We start from the raw sequence: 22,160 nt of genomic DNA, 5'->3' as shown, positions 1-22,160 counted from the left end.
CCTTCATCCCTTTAGTCTGGTAGAACTGAATGGTCAACTGGAAATAATTCCCATAAAAATGATTTTCGTTTTCCTACAAAAGGATAATGCTGAAACATATACAAAATATAGAAATACACACACACACACACACAGAGAGAGAGAGAGTAAGCTGCCCTGTGATCCTCAGATGAAGGTAAGTAATGATGATGATGATGATGATGATAATAATAATAATAATAATAATAATAATAATAATAATAATTTCTGTGTAAAAACAGTTTGTAGGTGTGATTTTCTTCCTACTAGAGTCAATGATAAATCTCTGATTTATAACAACAATAGATTGTGCTTTGCAAATATTAGGTGGCTTGTCTTATTTTAACATAAAATAAATCACTTGGAGTGAAGGATAGAAATTATATATGTTTGTGACCTATGCCCATCTGCCATATATTTGTATAATCCACCAAGCCAAAACACTACTGTTGCAGTGTAGGAGAGTGGTAACCCAACAGTGGATGAAAATTCCTTTTGTTGGGCCAGAAATTATTGGTAAGAATGTGAAAAAATAGCACAAATCACACAACAGGCAAACAAACATGGACAAAGTGAGTAAATGTTTTAATCCTCTACTTGCTCATCCTACAACTGCTGTATGCCATAGTAAGGATATAGAGAGTAGTGTTAGGGAGGGAATTCAATTTGGTTTGCATTTGAAGACAAACCTACCTAATTTGCAGTTTAAGAAACAGTATGCAAACCAAAACACAGGCATTCTTTGAAATGCACACTTCAAAAAGAAAGATGTCTGAAAACATGACATGAAGGCTGGCAACATCAAGTGCTTGCAGAAGACCGCAGTGCCTGGAGACAGACAGGTCATGAACCCATAACAGTGACCAGAGGAAGAATGACCACAGCGAGGGGGGCACAGAGAGAAGAAATGCCATGCTGCATGCGCAGTACCACAACCGGATGCCTTCATCTGCCCCAGCTGCAACAAAACATGTCTCTCCTGCATCAAGTCTCTACAGTCACAGCAAGAGCTGTAATCTTCCAACAGCTTGACTTCACTCCCCAAAGGCACACTCCTTCATTGTCTCCCAAGAAAGGTAGATGCCAACAAGAAAATGTCATACAATGATGGTTTTAAAATATTTTTTTGCTTTGTCTACTTTTTATAAGGCTATTGTTCAGGACTTGAAATGTGTAGTGAAGATATCGCAACTAAGATTATTTTATTTTGATGGAATAATATTTGTTAACTCAAGGGATTTAAAAATGAAATGGTGACTTTGAAACAGGCGGGCAAAATCAATAGCCATTAAGTGAATGAGGACATTTTAATGTATAGAGCAACATGAGTTAATATACTTTTATCACCAAACCAGCTCATACCTCAGACATTTGTTTTGGTCAAACAGAGGAGCCAAAGAAAGAAAGAAGAATCCATCATTTTGAACCAATTGAAGTGTACCACGAAACCGAGAATGATTTGTGGTCGTTCTAAACCAAAGAAAGTAACTAGGGGAAATTTGGTATATTAGAACTGAAGGACATATATGTGGATTACTTCATTTAGGTATCTCCTATCTGCAGAAACAGAGATGATAGAAACACTAGATGCAAATAAAAAAGACTGAAGGAAATCTTTCCAATACACTATGCTGACTGATTCTACTGGGTCCACATATGAATAGCAAGGCAGAGACAAGCTCCTCATTGGATTCCAGTATAACCCCTCCCACAGTTGGCGTTTGCTATTATTGTTGGGCACACAACTGCTATGCCATCCATGCTACATTATATACACATTTACTAGGCACCAAGTTCATGAACTCAAGTAAAACTGAATAAACCAACATAGGATTGCACAGATAGACCACAAAGCTTGACAGGAGAGAGCTTCTCACATACTTGGCAGCTGTCAATTAACTGTCTAGTAGGTTGCATTCATTTTGGTGATAATTTTGTAGTAATACACAAATGTTGTGTGGAATGTGTACATGGCACCCTCAGGCTTGCATTCCAGAGCTATAGTTTACAGTTATTCTGAAGTACACTGCTTAACTTTTCACCCTCTATTAATATTAGAATGTAGTGACTGGAGACAGGAAGTAAGGTCATGCATCCATAGCAGTGACCAGAGGACAAATGACCACTGGGAGGAGCGCAGAGAAAAGAAACGCCTTGGTGCATCCACAGCAGCACAAACAGATGCCTTCATCTGGCCCAGCTGCAACAAAACATGTCTTTCCCATATCAGTCTCTACAGTAACAGCAGATGCTGTAACTTTCCAACAATTTTACTTCACCTCCAAAGGCGCAGTCCTCCATTGTCTCCTGAGACAGACAGATGCCAACTAACCAGTAATCCTTTAAGAATGCAATTCATACTGAAAACAGATGCTTAAAACTTAATCATTGCTTAAACTATGCCTATCTAGCTATATAGTTACATTGTACTCTGTTGGGATATACTACACAAAAGGGGGCTGAAAGAGGAGATAATTGGATACTTACTGCAAGAAAGATCTGTAGGGAACTGTGAGCCACTTCTATATATTGGTATTCAAGAACACAACCTGAGACAGTGATGTAGCGATGGTCCTCCGGTGCCCAGTCTGGGGCTGGGGTCACAGATGTCACTGTGCAGCCCGGCCCATTCTCCATCCACCAAGAACGGTGCATTGAGATATTGAAGGTCAGTATAAGATCTGTTTCCTGTCAAGAGGATAAAAGAAGAAGAAGTAGGATTATGGATCAAGGTCCAATTTTCTGTTATCATTAGAAAGAACAGGCATCTGCATAGATCCATTAAGAAGAAGCATGAGAGTTGAATGAAGTATGGGGTTCAAAGTCTCATTCACTCATGACACTCAAATAAAAATTGAATCTGAATTTGGAATTTGAATTGTTTCCATTCCATTTATGTTCCAAAGAGGATGGCACATTGATAAATGTGTCCGATGGCAGCTGTGCCTCTGAATGTCAGTTTCTGAGAATTACAAGAGGGGAGAGTGCTGTTGTGCTCATGTCCTGCTTGTAGGCATCTCATAGGCATCTCTTTGGCCACTGTGAGAACATGAAGCTGGACTAGGTGCGTTTTTGGCCTGATCCAACAGGGTTCTTCTGATGTCCTTAAAATGTATGTATAATACATGTGACATTGCAATCACACCAAGCTCTTGTCTTTTTCCCTTCTGCTTCCATAAAAATGTTTATACACAGCTCCGTTTTATTATTTTCCTAACCCTTCACAAGGCAACACTTATTGCCGAAAGCTATTTCCCAAGGCACCGTGGCTGTCTCATGTATTTTCAGCGAAAAGAAAGTCTGCCACCAGCTGGCACATTCAGTAGAAAGGAATATCCAGAGAAAGAGAACCAGCACATGTGCTCAGTCATGCAGAGGAAAGGCAAAGCCTCACGTCACAAATGCCCTCTCTGAGCCCAATCAATCCCACATATCATGCAGACAATCCCACTATTTTTATCATTAACATTTTGCAAATCAAGTTAAGATTTTTTGGGGGGAGGGGGGGAACGGATCAAGGGAACTTCAATGCAGCAGAAGGCAGCATCTCTGCTGCTGCTCTTCACAGCCCCAAGAGATCAGTGCTGTCTCCTCAGATTCCACTGATCACTGAAACCAGCTTTCACTCTCTGCAACACCCAACAAGCAATTGATGCTGTCAATTCTAACAGTACAGATCGCTTTTAGGTAGTACAAGTATGCTGAGGGCACAGCTTAGGCTCAACTTATTAGTAACTAAAGAAAACAACTGGTGCTAAAGCACAAAAACCAGTGGCTTAATTTATTATTGTTCACATCTATTATTTTGGAGCATCAAAATTTAAGATGAAACACCACTATTACAACTGTGCTGTTTTATACCGCTGTTGTACACACTATTAATATAGGTGTTGCTTAAAACACGGCTGTGCATACCACAGGCTGAATGAATTTTTAGTGGACTCTAAAAATGTCTGCAATAATAGCAAGGGACCTCTCCCACCCTGCCTTGAGTAGTTGCCGTATGTTTTCTGTTTAACATCTGTGTTTCAAAGACTGCCAGGGAAACAGCTGCCTTGAAGCTGTAGAACTTAACAGGAAGTGTTGATACACATTTGGCATGTCAATATTGTGTTCTTACTAGCATTCATGTTGAGGATGAATTTATAATCCCAGTTCAACAAACAGTTGCTTCCTCTTCAGGACACAGAGCTACATCTGTGCAAGTTTTATTTATTGCCTATGAATATAGTCAATCTTTTGTAAATCCTGATGATATTTGAAAGCCCTGCTAATTAAAATGAGTGTATTAAAGTAGATTTAGCATTCTGTCCAAGTGAGAAACAGGAGTGGGGGTGATGTACAAAAATGTGTCTTGCTTGGAATTCTTAAGGTGGCAAAAGGTGATTCTAAATGAGTTAGGTATGGGTTTATTTCAATGCAAAGGCACAAGCTGGATTCTTAGAAACATGGTTTGCTTAGACAACTTCACTAGTGGCCTGCCTGTGAGAATGTAACATAATTTTTTTAAAGAAAGAATTTATCTAGGCATGCCTCCTATCATGAATTCTAGCTTAGAAACTATAATTTAAAACACCTATGATCTGATTCCCCACCCACCCTCTGGAAGTAGACATGGTCAAGTCTGTCAGTTTTGGTTTCTCTCGGTTTCCAGTCTCTGGTTCTGTTTTCCACATTTCCTCATCAGTTTGTGATTTTTTAAAAAGTCTTCAGGAAAACAAACCAGCATTTTAGTGCAAATTTATCTTAATAGCCACATTTTGTCTGCATTTTTTGCCGACTACACAAGTTTTGCTAATCAGTTCCCCCCCATATAATGTATTATTGTATGCTATTTTCACGAACAGATGCATGTACTTTTTACCCAAGTATATGATTCTTAAAAATAAATTACTTGGCTGGAAAAGTGCTTTGCAACAGCTAGAAAAGTGTGCCTTTCAATGGATGGCTCTGTTTTGGTTCACGTATTGTTTTGGAAGGTTTGAATTAGGTAGGCTAGCCTTTCAGTGCAACCTGAACTGACTTTCTTCCCCAGCCCAGTTGAAAAGCAATCCATATAGAAATAGTGCCCTTGGTTTTCCGTAAGAGATACTGGTAGAACAGCATAGGGTGTTTGCCAATCATCCTGTTGAAAAATCATCCTGCAGAGATGACTACTGATTACACACATGCAGACCTCAGGCTCAATCAAAGTCACAACCAAGAAGAATCACGTATTGGGTGAGACAAGTTCATTTCAGATGAACAGTTGATGTTGGAACAGTTGAAACTAGATAGTAACTCTTCAGAAATCTTTGATAGTGTCAACAGGCAAGTGGGTAAGTTGATCCAGTAAACACTATATTTCCCTCACACTATAAGTCCCTCACCAAAACAATTCGTTCCTGCCCTTAGTGATTCCAACTTGTATCAAATACAAAAATGCATGTCTAGTAGAGCTGAACTGAATTGTTTGCCGAGTTTCAAGATGGAATTTGCTTAGTCAATGATGGGAAGCAGTTTTGAACAGCTAAGCAAATATTAAGAAAATGGAACTGTTTCTCTGATTTTTGTAAGAGTCATTCACAAAAGCACTGCAAAAAAGCCACAAAAGCTTATTTTTAAAGCTCCAAGTACTCTGCTGCTTCTAATTTTGCCCACAATTCAGGAAAGCTCGTGGATCTTTGGAGTAAGGGAACTGTACAATTCCCGAGTACAGTATGTCTGGCCAAACCTGATGAAGTTCCCTGACCTAAACGAATACACCCTTTATATTGATTGTGAAATTGTTGTTAGGGCTGGGGGCAGCGGCTATTAGGCATATATGCTGGGGAGAGAAGGGAGTATAAAAAAGGATTTTGCTTAAATTCCTTAGAACTATGTTTCCTTAGACTTGGTCTGACAGCCTAAGAGATTGTACAACTTCCCTGTGAGCTAGTTCAAGGACAGCACAATTCTTAAAAACAGTATTGAGGAGTTTTTGAACATTTTCTTCTAGTGTCCACAAATTAAATAAAAACTAGATTTAATTTCTGGAAACTGCTGAAAACACCCTGGAAAACAGATGTGCTTCTCAACAATAAAAGCAAACGTGAAACTAAGAAAACTACATCAGCTCAGCTCCAATTTTCTGCCATGATATGTCATCTCATTTTGCTCTACATGCCACAATAAATTTAACAACGTGAATTCTGCTCTTTCATTCAAGACTAGATTAACCATTGGGCAATTGAATACTAGCTGAGCCCGAATAGGGCATGAATTGACATGTTGCTATGAGGAACATCTCTTAGTGGAGAGAGTATCTCTTGATATGTTGCGTTGAACTCCCTTAAAATTTCTAGCAGCATGGAACATGGCAGCTGGTCCCTTATCATATGAAAGGAGAACAGCTTTCATACTCCACTTAAAATGAAAATGTAAATTGCCAGTTAACTGCCTAGCATATGGAACTGCACCACCACATTTCCTACATTAAAACATAGGGGCGGGGGGCATTTTTCAACATGAGGGCTGCATTTCTTTCTAGGTAACCTTCTGAGGCCAGTATCCCAGTGGTGGAAAGGACCAGAAGCAACAAGTCACCTTTTGCCATGAACTTGCAGGACAATGGAGAGGAGGAAGAGGATCCTGGTGAGGGGTATAGCTGGGGCTGGAACACACCGGGGCAAACGGGATGGGGAAGGAAGTGCTCATGGGGTGACAGAGGATGACAAGGCGATGGGGGTCAGGGTACAGGATCCAGAGCCGTAGGACCTAGAGTCAGAGAGGCCCCTGTTCCCACAAACACAGCGGGCTCTGAGGCATAGGGATCAGCAGGACGGGCGCTCTAGGAGGCCGAGGCAAGGCAAGGGCCCACAGCCCAGGTCCTAGCTAGCCAGGTGGGATTCGCTAGCCCTGGGAAGAATTGTGTGATTCCTCAGCTGGGGCAGTTGAGGGTCAAACCCAGATGCTGCAATCAGCATGCAAAGTAGAGAAAGGAAGCAGAGCTGAGGCGCTGCGTCTTCTCAACTGCCCATGTTGATGGACTTTGACTTGGATGTTCCTGGATTTCTACAGAAACTGTGCTTTGGGTTTGACTCTGGATTGTATCTTGACTGTTGGACTTCAGACCTGGCTTCTTGGATTGACTGTGTCTTTGGACTTTGCTTGTGTGGATTGAACCTCAGACTTTGAACTTGGCATACTGACTACCTGCCAGGTAGGCCAGGGATTCAGGACACCTTTGTGCAGTAGGCTTGTTTGTATTTATTAGTATTAGTATTATTAAATCAGTTCCTATGAAACATTTGAAGTGATTTCAAAATACTATAAAGCAGCAAGCGAAAAGTATTTTCTGGCTCAGTAATAACACTCAAGGAGTGTTCAAGCAGGGCCAGTGCGGGGTGTGGCCTGGTCCAGGGATCCAGAGTGATGGCTTTGGCCCCTGGGCCATGCTATGACAAGTGTCTGCTAGAAGGGAGTGGCAGAACACAGCTCTTGCCACTGCACACATCTTTAGAAATAGACACAAGAAAGTGGTTGCTGTGTGATAGCTAGGAAAAAGGTGATGTGCCCAGAATACAGTTCAATATAAGGTTCACCCACAGCCTGTTTACTCCAACTCAGGTACAAATCTCTGATTTGGTGCACTTTCAAAGGCCTTAGTTTTGTTATAAGCAATGTGGTTAGCCAACAGAAGAGCGGAGAAGGATGAAATACAAATAAATAAATCTACAGTTAGTTGTTAAGTGAATTTAAAATAAAAAAGTGTGTGCAGTGGTTGCTTGGCTCCCTGCACTTGACATTTGCTTCAGTTAATATGTGAAATATCTTAACAACAGCCAAGATGGCAAATTGCTTTGTGGCAAGGCTCCATTTCATCAATATTTTATAAAGAGTTAATAAATAATTGAAAGAGGTTACAACTGTATTAAAGATGAAAATGTGCACTATAGAATACTCAAGCATGTGAGTTCTCCAACTCTGACTTAAAGTGCATTCTGGGTGGGCAAGAAGCAAGTGTACAAAAAAGAAGAGTCCCAGGAAACCTCCATAAAAATAGGTTGGTGGGTTTACTGGCCGCTGAAACATCCACTATGGCAAGAGGCCAGGGAGAAAACCAGTGCAGGAGTATAGCTCATGGTGAGAACAGTGGGACCTCAGCACATTATTTTCATCCTATTTCAAGGTTGAAATTACATTAATCTAAAGGAGAGGGATTGTATGCTTCACAGTGAGTCACAGCATATATCTTTCTAGGAAAATCTTACCAGCTTCAGAATGGCAGTTAGGTGAAACAAAAAGTCATTATATGCTGGCCATGACTGAGAGCAAACTTTGCAAGCACAATACTCAAATTTTGTATTTACTGATGTATAAACGGAGAGATTCTAGGCATTGCCTGCCCAGCAGCCAAGTCTCGAAGACCTTTATTCTTAGTTGATGCGATAAAGCTGATCTGCAAATACTCTCTCAAGGCACTCACTACAATTATTAACACACAATTTATTAGTTATGTTACTATAAATGCCTTAGAGCTGAGCTTTTTGCACTGAGAGAAGAGGGACTTGACTCCTGACTTCTGGTTTCAAAACTGCACATACCTTGACATTCTTTGTGCCAAGACATGTTGGCAAGTATTTGATCTCTCCTTCCATACAGGAGTGTCATTTCTATTGAAACTGAACCAGCACCCCAACATATTGCAGAGTAGCAAGGATTTACTTCATGGGACTGGAAGGGATTTGTTGATCTGGTTCCTGCTTTCAGTTACTGTGGGGCTGAAGGCAGATTGTGGCTGGGACCCAGGTGACATTAGGGCCTTGACTCCAATGGCCCACAAAAGAGAAGAAACCAGTTTCCCTAAGGGAAAACAGGGAGTGGTGGGAATAAAACCCCATCTTCATGGCAGTTTAATAGGAGAACCTTAGAGTTAGCAAGGTTGTGAGGCAATTGAGATTTTTTCAGGGCATCAGGGAACTTCTTTCTCCTTGTTGGTGCTTGTTAAGAGGGGCAGGGGCTTCACACTGCCACCCTCAACCTACTTTAGGACGGGCTGCAGGTTATTAAGAGTGTAGCAGGAGGTGCTTCGATCTAGACAGCCTTCCTCAGCTCCAGCCTCCTGCTTGAAATACAGAGGCTGCTGCTACTTTGGTCCCAAAGGACGTCAGGTTTTCCCTTCCTTTAGGTCTTCAGAAAAGCAATGAAAAACCTAGACAGCATCCTAAAAAGCAGAGACATCACCTTGCCAACAAAGATCCATATAGTTAAAGCTATGATTTTCCCAGTAGTGATGTATGGAAGTGAGAGCTGGATCATAAAGAAGGCTGATCGCCGAAGAATTGATGCTTTTGAATTATGGTGCTGGAGGAGACTCTTGAGAGTCCCATGGACTGCAAGAAGACCAAGCCTCTCCATTCTTAAGGAAATCAGCCCTGAGTGCTCACTGGAAGGACAGATTGTGAAGCTGAGGCTCCAATACTTTGGCCACCTCATGAGAAGAGAAGACTCCCTGGAAAAGACCCTGATGTTGGGAAAGATGGAGGGCACAAGGAGAAGGGGACGACAGAGGAGGAGATGGTTGGACAGTGTCTCGAAGCTACAAGCATGAGTTTGACCAAACTGCGGGAGGCAGTGGAAGACAGGAGTGCCTAGCGTGCTCTGGTCCATGGGGTCACGAAGAGTCGGACACGACTAAACGACTAAACAACAACAGGTCTTTAGAGTTGAGCCATGAAACCTGTAAGAGCAGAGCCTCGGTTTATTTGAGGTGCGTGCTCCACTTGATGCTTTCTCTTCATGCTCCCATTCCCTCTGAACCATCTGAATGCCTATAGCCAGTTCTGTCTTCACTGTAACCACACTAAGCCAGAAGAGCATGGCACTGCAAGTTGTTGTGGGGTCTCCTATCTGGATAGGTGGAGTTATAGGTAGAAAGAACTGGCATTCCTAAATACTGCGCATGTTGCAGAAAGTAGTAAACAATTAAGTGGTTTTTTTTTTTTAAAAAAAGATGTTCTCTCTCTCTCTACCCATGACTTGCTAATTATAAACAGAAACTTTGCAAGCCCATCCACCCACTCTTCCGAAAAACCCTGGATCTGTGATTCTTCCTATCCTCTGGGCATTGTCCAAACAGTCTGGAGAAATATTGCAATTACTGTAGAAAATAAAAGGTCAATGGAGGCTTAAAAATGCAGCACCAAAAAGCTAACATTGCGAACATGTCACAATCATCTTCTGTGCTGCTGCTGAAGGATGGCAAAAGCCACCTAAATATTTATGGTCATTTAAGAAAATAATAATAATCTTGAGCTTCCACCTGGATGTGATAAATTCAAGGGCAGAGACAAAGAATGTAACTATTTAAATTTTTAATGTGTCATTAAAATTAAAAAGACACATTCAAATGTGCCACGTTTCCAAGCACAGGTCTGGATGCTGTATATTTTCATTTGTGTGACTGGAGAAAATGTAAATTCTAAACATTCAGAAAAGCAGATGTTTGGATAAACACTTTTGTTACAGGGTTCGGTATTGTTGAACCCACATAACTGGCCTTGATCCATAAATCCTCATTTGTGCATAGCCTGCTGGCAGCTTTGGCTGTGAAAAAAATAGAAGGGGGAAGACATGGCCTGGAATGAACACATGAACTGGCTTCAGTCTTTTATGGTCCCCATTTTTTCTTTTTTATTAGGATCAATGCGATTTGCCAATGTGTTTTAAATTCACAAACCAAGAATGCATACAGACAATCTCTTAAAAGTTAAGGCATAAGCGCCTAGGATCTTTTTAAGAACATGAGAAGTATATTGGTGAATAGATCAAGGCCCACCTAATATTTTAGTATTCTTTGCATGTATACCAGCAGGCCATAGGGGCTCCACCAGGGGACCGCAATTTATGTGCTATTCACCTCTTCTCCTACACAACTGAAATCTAATCATCACTGTATGATATAAACTCTAGCTTTGTTGAAGGTCCATTAATTTAAACAATTCTGAACACGTGACTCTGAGATTGAGGTCTTTCAAGGTTACAAACCCTTTGTTCAATCCAGTGATAAGTCTTATCAATGACTACTAGCCATGATATGTTCTGCCTCCATGGTCAGAGGCAGTATGCTTCTGAATGCCAGTTGCTGGAAACCACAGGAAATGAGAGGGCCCTTGTGCTCAGAAGAGTTCCAACAGGTATCTGGTTGGCCACTGTTGGAACAGGATGCTGGACTAGATGAGCTATCGGCTGGTCTAGCAGGCTGTATGTTCTTAGGATTTATTACTGACACAGATGGCCAATGTTCAGATGTGTGGCCCTATGAACTTCAATGGAGGATGTTGATGCATAGGCTCAAAGGAGCAGCCAATGTGCAAAAGTACTCCACTGCAGACTCAGGGCTCTGCATTAGAGAAAAGATAGTCCTGGTCAGCACTGTGATCCCAGCAAGAACTTGACAGGACTTTCCAGCACAACTACAGTTCTGAGGCCCTGCTGGCAAGCACTCAGAAGCCTCTTGGTATGTCCTGATGTTTAAAGTCTCACTGAAAACAGTGGATCTTTGACTGTGGTGGTTTTGACCTACCCACAGTCTGTCACTACTCTGCAAACTTCTTGGTGTGATTCACACATGCATGTTCATCACTCAAGGCCTTCTACAGCCATTAGAGACCCAAATCCACCGGGAATTTGCTATATTCTTTGAAGACTCTATCACCAGAGACAGATTTTTCATATTACCTCCTGTAGCCATAAGCCAAGGCCTTTTCAGTGGATCAAGTTCACACATTCTGCTTCCATTGGGTCAAGAGTACAGTTATCAAATATAGATAAATCAAGCAATATAGCACAAACATGAAAGATGCAGAACCATGATTCATTGCTTAGTTCTGTTAGTTGTTATAAAACAGAGACATGCCCCCCCCAAATTTGGCAGTACTGGGAAATACAAAAGGCTGCCAAGTACATCCAGTCATCCTGTGATGTGAGAAGAAATTTGCTCTCTGACTTGTCCAGTTGTAGATACAGCCCTTACAGCTACTCTTGTAGGCAGTGAAAATGTAGCTCAACTAGAATGAAGCCACAAACTTGGACTGTTTCAGCTCTTTATGTGTTCTTGCTTGGAAACTCTCTTAGATGAATACTTAGAAGTCCACTCAAACTTGCAGCTATGTAAGCAAAGGGATGTTGGGAGAGTATGTCAATTTTGCTTATTTCAGTTTCTCATTTTCCATTAAATTCATTTCTACATACGTTTATTTTTTTACAAAACATGTTCTTATGAAAATTTATCAGCATTTTAGTGCAAATTACTTTTAATATACAAATTTTTGTGTAATTTTGCCCAATACAGTGGTGCCTCACAAGACGAAATTAATTCGTTCCGCAAGTTTTTTCTTCTTGCGAGTTTTTTGTCTTGCGAAGCATGGTTTCCCATAGGAATGCATTGAAAATCAATTAATGCGTTCCTATGGAGACCGCTTGCCAGGCTGGCGGTGCGGAGAAGGGCTTTTCTCCCCACCGCAAGCCTTCAGGACAGGTACGGGAACAGAGGGGAAGGCGCGCAGCGCTTCTCCTCTGTTCCCGGGGCTTGCGGTGGGAGGAGGGTTTTTCCTCCCCACCGCCAACATTCAGAACAGCATTCTGAATGTTGGCGGTGGGAAGGAAAACCCTCCTCCCACTGCAAGTCTTCAGGACAGCCATCCGAAGGCTGGCGCGGGGAGAAGGTCTCTCCGCCCCACCGCCAGCCTTCGGAGGAGCCTTCCGAAGGCTGGCACGGGGAGGAGGTCTCTCCGCCCCACCGCCAGCCTTCGGAGGAGCCTTCCGAAGGCTGGCGCGGGGAGGAGGTCTCTCCGCTGCGCTTCCCCGCTGTCCTGGAGATTTCCCTATGGGCTTTCGTCTTGCGAAGGAAGCCCATAGGGAAATTCGTTTTGCGAAGCGCCTCCAAAACGGAAAACCCTTTTCGTCTAGCGGGTTTTTCGTCTTGCGAGGCGTTCGTCTTGCGGGGCACCACTGTACACACATTTTTCTTTGCAAATCTGTTTCCCCTAATATTTTTGTATATTTTCACTATGTGGATTTTTACAGACACTTTACTCTAATATATACATTTTTGTACATATTACTTGGCTGGAGAACTGCATTGCAAAAGTTCATATTTTGAATAATTGCTGTATTTCTGTTCATGCATTGTTTAAATAGTGCCAGTTAAGTAAGATCACTTTTAAATGCAAACTGAATTGAATTTCTCCTCCATCCCTAGGAAAGGGAGAAGGTCAATGAACTTTGCTTCCGTCCTCTCTATCCATAAAACGTAGCATCCAGAAGCAAGTGTGCAAAGGCATCTTGATAGGTCACACAGCTTGTGGAATGAGTTTTGGAAGTCCTCTCACCTTCCTTGCTATGGCGGCCCAGCAGCCTCCTTCTACACAGCTTCTCCCCACTAAATGGCACACCCCATGGCGCAGAAGGGCTTCCATTATCTTTACAATGAAGCTTCTAAAGCAGCGTTTTCTGCATCCCAGTTTTTTAATCAACTGAGTCCATAAAAGAAAAAGCTGCTCAGCCACCAGCCCTCACTCCCCGAAGTCCTTCCAGATAGATACCTTTCAGCACTAAAAGCAATGAACTTTAATTAAGAATGACTTCCTGGAGAGGCAGCTAGAAACCAAACTCCCTATTTCTGAAGGCAGAATCAGTGATTGAAAACTTTATTTCAGTATCTGGCAGACGGCAGATTTACCATTCTAACTGTGGTGTCTGTGTCAGTTTCTTAAATTAAGTTTTCCGTAGCTGATTTGGCCTTGGGAAATGCAGAAATGTGGTTGAACTGTCTCCTGGGGCTTCTTATACTAAATTTTTTGTTTGTGTTTAGTGCTAATGCAGAATTAGAGGGACTACTGTGTCAGAGAGCTAGAAGATCGATGCTTTTATTACTCTGAATTGGAAAGCTGGTCTTATTCAATAGGGCTCTGGCTGGGGAAAATGATATTGAGAGCTTCCTTCCTCCCTTTCTTCAGAGAATTCAGAATCTTGTAAAACATTAGGAAATGTGAACTCAAAGTAGCAGAATTAATAGTATACTGCTGGTAGTTTAACAGAATGTGGTGAAATATAGATTTCATGAAAAGAATATACATTTATCCAATAAAGGAAATGCAACATTCCAACAAACAATGCACAAGCACCGTAACTATTAAATTACTGAGAATAAGTGATAGAATGTTAATTTCCTTGCACTGAATTGTATATGATATTGCCAATGAATTGACTCCTGCAGTGACATGTACCTTGTTTGGATCCAGTCCAGTCCAGGCTAATTTCAAACCTGGTTTCAGGAAGGAACTAGCTTTGGTTGCCCTGGTGGATGCCTTATACCAGGGAATGGAAGGAGCAAGGGTAAATGGAATACTATTGGCTCTCCCAGACCTCTCAGCAACTTGACATACCAGACTGGACTGCTATAACATGCTCTGCACAGGCTCCTTTAAAGATGATTTAGAATCTTTAACTGGTGCAAAATGTGGCTGCTCAGCCTAGGTGGTTGAAACATGTGACACCTGTCTTGCACTATTTGTGCTGGTTGCAAGTGTGTTTCAGGGTCCAAGTTATAGTGCTGGTATTGACTTTTAAAACACTAGATGATTTCGGACTGGGTTACCAAAGGACTGTCTTCACTCATATCAGCACACCTGCTTTAGAAGCCCGATTTGTGTGTTCACCAATGACAGCAATTAGGTTGGTGGGTCTTCTTAGCAGCAGTGGAAGCTAGTGACATTTTGACTTGGCAGGGCTGCAATTTTTAACCTTGCTGTTTTCATCACAATAGGTCTTGTACAGCACATACTTAGGAAAGTGTGTCATTACACAGAATGCCACTGTTTTCTCACTAAAAAAAAAGTCAATTATTCCTTGGATAGAGAATGAGCTTTCATGTAAGAGAACCCAAGTATGATTTTCAGATAAAATTGACTCCATACCTTATATTTAAAAATTAAGCCATGCCACAGGACGTGCATTTTTGAATTCATGTATTAGTTATACTTGCATATCCATTGCCAAAGAAATGATTAAAAAACCACTGTGTGCTATGAAACACTGCCTAAGAAAGGTGCCTAACTATGTAAGGGACCTTTGACTCTGTAGGAATAACAAACAACGAACAAGAAGGATTGCCAGGCAGCCTCCTAGCAAAGATCAGGTGATTTGAAGGGAGATGAAGGTACAGATATTGCCCATACATTGTCAAGAAGAAGGAGGCACGGCTAATAATAATAATAATAATAATAATAATAATAATAATAATAATGATGATGATGTTTATTTATGCCCCATCTATCTGACTGGGTTTTCCGAGCCACTCTGGGAGGCTTACAGCTTATATAAAAGACTGGAAAACATCAGACATTAAAATTTTCCCACTACAGGGCTGAAGATGTGAAATTCAAAGTGTGAAGCTAGTTCATTGCCTTCAAGTGGATTCCTGATCCAAGAGAAAATGAGGGCAGCCAAAATGTTACCTCAGAAAGGCAGCTGGAGAGGTCACAACTACAAGGATCTCCGTCACACTTTGACGAAGACAGTGTCAAATCTGAATGGGATTTGAAGTCCAGACCCAATAAAATGCACAAGCAGATACTGATGACCTTACAGGGGTCTGCTTTTCCAAAGGCATGAGAAATAAAATCCTTAGAATCCTTTTTGCTGTAATTGTCATTGTAAGTTGCTTTGAATTACTATTCATAAAATAAAGCCACTAATGTTTATCATCATCATCAATCCCTTTACATAGGAAAAATAAGATAAAGCTCACCAAAGATTATTCTTAATGGACAATCATGTACATCAGGTGATCATTTACATATAAAATGTATGTAAACTGTCTAACCCTAACGGATATAACCTTACAGTCTCCTTAATCACTGGAAATGTTATACATTATTCTATGCACAATTCTTGCACGTATTGTGCAAATGTATAACTGGCTGCTGACACACCCACCATCCATGGTTCTTATGGACCACTGCAGGAGACTATACAAGCTGTTCATATATATTCTTTGATACAATACCATCAAGTTCATCTCTACTATGTTTAAACTTGCCTATGAACCTTTGATCTCACTGCCAGACTGCTTCTAGAAGATTTTATTCTTCAAGATTTTAAACTGAAGCTTTCCAGCTTTGAGAGTTTACACTTTTATTCAGTACTTAAAGCTTTCCAAGCTTCTGAGCCAGTTATTTCATTAGATATGAATAAATTTGAATTGTCCGTACACAATGCTAAAAGGCTTAGCGTGCTCTGACCTGGCCTAACTAACCTTGCCATCCAAACCATTAAGCTTTTATTTGGAAAAGGCTGATAATGCCCCATCAGTATTCTGCTCAGAACATAATGGAATAGTTGGGGGTTTTTTGAGACTCAGTTTTATAAAACATGTGAAATTAATCAGAGATAATGGATCTCATGGAGAAGAGAGAGAAAGATCTATTCCCCTTTGTTACTGAATATTATTCAAAAACAGGAGGTGGCCAATAAGGCACCAAATGGGTTTTCTCTCTATTTACCCTTTAATGTTTCTCACTGTTTGGATGCAGTATGAGGAACTGTGACTCCTTTATACCATTAATCATTCCTTTTTGTGATTCATATAGCATTATCACTTCTGATGTCACCATGCTGATTTCATCTCAAATGCGCTTTGTTCTAATGATTTTTTTAGAGACTGCCTTCAACAGATATACAATTCAACAATATCTCTGGCATTCTCAGCATTTTGTCTTGTCCTTGCAGAGTTATGTTCTTTCAAAAAATAGAGAGCATATTTAGTTATATTTGATCATTTATCTTTTACAAAAAAATGTAAATCTTAGGATCTAGCAGATGTGTGCACAAAAGTGAAAGGCAAATTATAGGGAAATGAACTATTAACAAACACAGCATATGTAGTGGAACAGTGCCTATTACTTTTCTGCAAGGAGAGTGCAAGTGTAACTCCAGATATCGTTGGCCTAGTTTGCACAGTCTAGAAATGAAAAGAGGCCTATTGTGGGCCCAGACATGGTAGAGGCAGTGGCGGAGTGAGGGGGACATTTTATTGCACAACAAAACAGACAGGAGAACAGTATTGGAATAAAATAAGACCAAATCTTTATTGATTACAGACAGTGGCGTAGCGTGGGGGGTGCAGGGGGGGCGGGCCGCACCGGGCGCAACATCTGGGGTTAGGGCAAATCCATGGGTTAGGGGGCGCAAATCCATGGGTTAGGGGGCACAAATCCACGGGTTAGGGGGCGCAAATTACTTGCCTTGCCCCGGGTGCTGACAACCCACGCTACGCCACTGATTACAGATGTCTGATGGTGTGGCCCACCGGGTGTGTATCCAACGGGTGTTTATCCAACCATTGGCTGGTTGATGGTTAAACAGGGTTGACCAATGTTAAGGGTCACCCTGCAAAATACATCACATCCCAGTGACTGGCGAAGATCACTGCAAGTGGAGCTGATAGGGCCAATCAAAACCCAAGCAGGGAATCTGGACATGGGAATCTTCAGGTTCCCATAAGGGGATACCCCAAGACAGAAGAGCAGGGACTAAGGATTCAATCCAAAGCCCCAGCATGGCTGGCTTTATATGGCCGGAGAGTGGACCAGAGGGAAGAGGTTCTCCTTAGGTCCACTCCCAAGCCACACCTCCTTGCATGTCTGTGATTGGTCAGAGGGCCAGGCAGGTGCATCCTTGGCAGTTGGCGCAGCTAGAAGAGGCAGAAGTGCCTACTCCTGCTACGCCAAAGCCAAGAGGGGGCTGAACCAGAACAACAGTAGGAACAGGCATTGCCAACAAGGTCATCATTTGTCTATAGCTCTCTGAATAAGTAGGTTTCTTCAAATGTTGTAGTAAGCCGAGGTAAATAAACCTATCTGTATTCTAATAAATATCTATCTTTATTCTAATAATCTGTATTCTAATTAGGTTTCTTTTATATTATTTTAATCCTATTAGAGTTTAATTACTTTAAAACAATTGTCTTTTATCTGTTCTTAGCTTTTTGTATTTTATCTGTGTTGTTTTAATTTGTGTTGGCTGCCATGAGTCCTGGTCTGGGAAAAAGGCAGGGTATAAAAAATAATAACACTGGGCAACAATTTTTTACTTTTTGGATGTTGTCTAGATTTCTACAACTGATTTAGGGTATTTTTGCAGTGCTGAATCAGGAAATGGCATCCGTTTCTCTCCATCAGGTCAGGTTTACTGTAAACTGAATGGTGGGCATTGATAAAGGTAAGTACACGTAAATTGCATGTTGCTTCACCATTTTTCAAACTTCAGGGCTTGAACTTCCGTTTCTTGGAACTCCAGGAATGCTCAGCAGCAGGGAGGTCTCTCTTCAGAGTCCAACAGTAGTCAGCCATCATGACTGCGTCCCAGCGACCCTGATACCTGGTCTCCATCTCTTTCATGTTCTGATGGAATCTCTCCCCCTGCTCGTCACTCATTGAACCCAGGTTCTCAGGAAACCGGTCCATATGTGAAAATTGGTAGTGCATCTTGACGCTCATGTTGCAGCCCAGGTTTCTGAAAGCAGTCAGCATGTTGTTGACAAGTTCTGCATAGTTTCTGGCCTTATTGTTGCCAAGAAAGTTCTTCACTACCAGAACAAATGCCTTCCATGCTTCCAGTTCCACTTCGTTCATTGAGTTTCCAAACTCTAGATCTCTGATGAGCTGACGGATCTGAGGACCATCAAAGATGCCAGCTTTCAACTTCTCCATGGTCAATCCTGGAAAAGCCTGGCACAAGTAAGTGAAGCAGTCACCATCCTTGTCCAGAGCCTTGGTGAACTACTTGATTAAGCCGAGCTTGATGTGCAGCGGTGGGAAGAGTATTCTGTCTCTGTCCACCAGAGGGTCTTTGATGACGTTCCTTTTTCTGCAAGGCACCAATTCCTCCCGCACAGGCCAGTCCTTCTTCGTGTAATGCTGAGCACGGTCCCTACTATCCCACATGCACAGAAAACATGGGTACTTGGTGAAGCCAGACTGTTGTCCCAACAAAAAGTTCACCATCTTCAGGTCAACACAAATAAACCACTTATGCTGATCATAACCAATTTTCTCCAGCACATACTTCACCGCTTCATAGTTCTCCTTCAGTGTACTCGAGTGAGCCAGGGGTATAGAGGCAAACTGGTTGCCGTTGTATAGCAGAACACATTTCAGTGATCGCTTGCTGCTGTCAATGAACAGTCTCCAATCTTTGGGTTCGTACTGTGGCACTCCAAGCTTGAGCAGAAGCTGCGCAATATCTGCACAGTACACCAAGACCTTCTCTTCCGAGAAAAAAGGGAGGTACTCTTGATTCCTGTTGCGGAAGAAGCTGATGCGAGCATTGTCAGAGAGGAGGTTTTTTCCCTTCAATCTGGATGCCAACAGTTTGGCAGAGTCCTTTGACAAGCTGAGGTCGTGAACTAGATCATTCAACTCCTTTTGGGAAAATGGATGTGGAGCATCATCTTCAAGAACCACTTCTTCTTCTTCATGTCCTTCAACACTGGAGGCATCTTCGTCACTAATGTCAGGAAGTTCTCTGAAGATAGGCACTGGAATTTCATCACAATGAGCTACAGAACGACGTGCTGATTGAAGATCAGTATACTTGAGGCTGCTCCGGTTCTTTCTGTTGATCCCCGTCACATCAACAGTGCAGAAGTAGCAGTCAGTGACATGGTTTGTCGGCTCCCTCCAAACCATGGGAATTCCAAAGTTCAGACTCCTCTTGCCATTGGTCCACCCACATAGAGTCTCGGTGCATGCCTTGCACACCATGTGTGGCACCCAAGCTTTACACTTCGTGGGGCGGCTGCCCCATTAACTTAGTTTTGATCCCCCAACTTTATGCTTTGCCGCACCAATTTAAGGAAGATTTTGAGGTTTTATGACTTCAAACTGATGCCTTTTCGACATAATCACCCAGAACTATCGGACCTGAATACTTCTTGTCATTAAAATAATCATTTCCAATCAAAACAATTGTTCGACATGGCATTTTACCCCCACCAACTTCTTCTAAAATGCTCCACACAAGCGTACATGTGAACAAAAACGTTAAAAAATGACATGTGGTCATACCTCAAAAACTTGACCTGATTGAGCAAAACCAATGTGATTTTTGGATTCAGCGCATCAGATTCGTCCTAAATCAGCTGAAAAAACGCAGACAACAAATTTGTTGTTGACCAGTGTAATTATACTAATAAACCAATGTTTGCCATGAATGCTGTTAAGTTGCTGCTGCTTTGCTGTTTGTTCCCTGGCTCCAATAAGCCAAGAACAAAACTTTCCTTGCAGTTATGGCTTATTTGGGGTGGGGGTGGGGTGGAGAAGCAAAGCGTGAGTTCACACGCAGTGCTAAGCTATGCCTCATGGTTTATTTCTCCCAGGTCAGGCAGGACAGAACAATTGACCAGCATGCATTAGTACACTGCTCCTTGGTAGTAAGCCATGATTCATGGCTTATTATGATGCACACATGATCCCATTATAGGATGTAGCCACTATCTTTAGGCCTTTCTGCACTTATCTTTTATAATGGTATGGCTGCTTTTAAGAGTGAATTTGGCACTGATTCGTTGTACTGTTGGTCACATATCACTGTTAAGAGAGAGTGAGTGTGCTTTTTCCCTTCCACATTAATGGAGCACTGTGCTTGAATTGGGAAGAGTTCCATTCCTGTAGTCACACCCCTTATGTAACCTTGAGTTCCCCCAGCCAGTAAATGTCAGAATTATGAACATGTGCAGAGGAATGTATATATAATGGGGGTATATTCTAGAATTCTAATGCTGTGGGTGTATAGGAAATAGAAGAGTCTAGATGAGAGGAACCACCTGTGGCTGCCTGAGGTATGGCTGGTCCTGGAACTCCCACTGCTTTCTGCCATTTCCTCAGGAAACTGACAGAGGGCAGTGGCGCAAAATGATGACTCCCAAGCCATGCCTACCAGCACACACAGTTCAGAATGCCAGTGTTTTGTTGGGACCAGTGTGCTCACAAGTGTCTGTTGTATGTATGTGCGCATGTTTTCACATATGCGTGCATGTACCCAAAAATCAGTGGGAGGGTTACAGTGACCGAAAGAGAGTTTGAAAGTGGGAACGTGGAGCATATTTTTCAGAAGCTAATTGGTCTAGTTTACCTGCTGTGGCTGTAGATGATGAAATATTCCAAATCCACTTCTGATTGAGGAAGCCTAGGTGTCTTGTGCCCCTCTCTCCTTTATCCTAGAGATCATAAGCTTCCTGTGATTTTTAGCTCTACTCCTCTACTCTATCACTTAATATAAATAGAAACAAGTGTTGTGAACCACTAATTATTCAGGGACTCTTTTCTCTTACACGCTACTGTTTTGAACTTTAGATGAACACTCTTTGATCATAAAAACATTAGGACAGTTATTAGGTGAAACTTCCTTTGAAAGGCTGTTGCTAGTTACCACACATTAAGATAGTGATTACTTTTAGAAATTCACACTGTATAAAGCTGGGAAAGGGATACATACTTCTTAAAAGACAGAAATGGGGTTTCCCCCCCTAAAAAAAGTCTAATAAAAATAAAAAATGACATTGTTTTTAAAAATGCATAATTGGAAAATGAAACAGCACATAGATTTTCCTTACAGCTTTTACATTGTCACTAATTTCCATTTATAATTATTAGTTTAAATACAGTTTTCCTTAGGAAATCACGCCTCCATTTTTTAATTTTCTCAATTTTGTCTGGAAATCATATCTTCTGGCAACCTTTGTGACTGTTCATCAGTGGGAATCCCACTAACTTCTTAGTTTTCTTTAACTGAACAATATTTTATTTTAGAACATTCCTTCATTCATAGTCCAATGGTTTAATATACAAAGGGCACCTGCAGAAAAACAAAACAGTGCAAAAAGGAACAAAAAGGAAATGGATATCATTCCAATTATCTTTTCACATTTATTGTGACTTTCTGTGTTGAGCTGCAGTATTGAAAACAGGGCTGGTGTTTAAGCGTGGTGAGAAATTAAGCCCTTCAGACAAGGGCAGCAGTAGATATTAATTCCATTATTTAGGTGAATGAATGCTCATTGAAAAATGAGCTGTCTCTATGTTTTAATAAACAGATATGGAAATATGGCTCAAACTTTT

General features: G+C 41.5%; 1 protein-coding gene across 5 annotated transcripts in view; it reads right to left on the bottom strand.

Moving 5' to 3' along the window:
* Window positions 1-22,160, bottom strand: part of NKAIN2 (sodium/potassium transporting ATPase interacting 2) — a gene marked incomplete at its 3' end in the record, with an annotated part of 448,568 nt that overhangs the window by 90,734 nt on the left and 335,674 nt on the right. For all 5 annotated transcript variants that reach the window (XM_083608696.1, XM_083608698.1, XM_083608695.1 and 2 more), the window contains one exon: window positions 2,506-2,706. In XM_083608696.1, coding sequence (XP_083464822.1) covers window positions 2,506-2,706 — 201 coding nt within the window. The remainder of the gene's footprint in view (window positions 1-2,505; window positions 2,707-22,160) is intronic.

The sequence above is a fragment of the Podarcis filfolensis genome, assembly GCF_964270895.1.
Source record: "Podarcis filfolensis genome assembly, chromosome: 3".
Lineage (NCBI taxonomy): Eukaryota > Metazoa > Chordata > Lepidosauria > Squamata > Lacertidae > Podarcis > Podarcis filfolensis.
The sequence above is the reverse complement of the archived record's forward strand: the minus strand, read 5'-3'. Positions and strand labels throughout refer to the sequence as shown.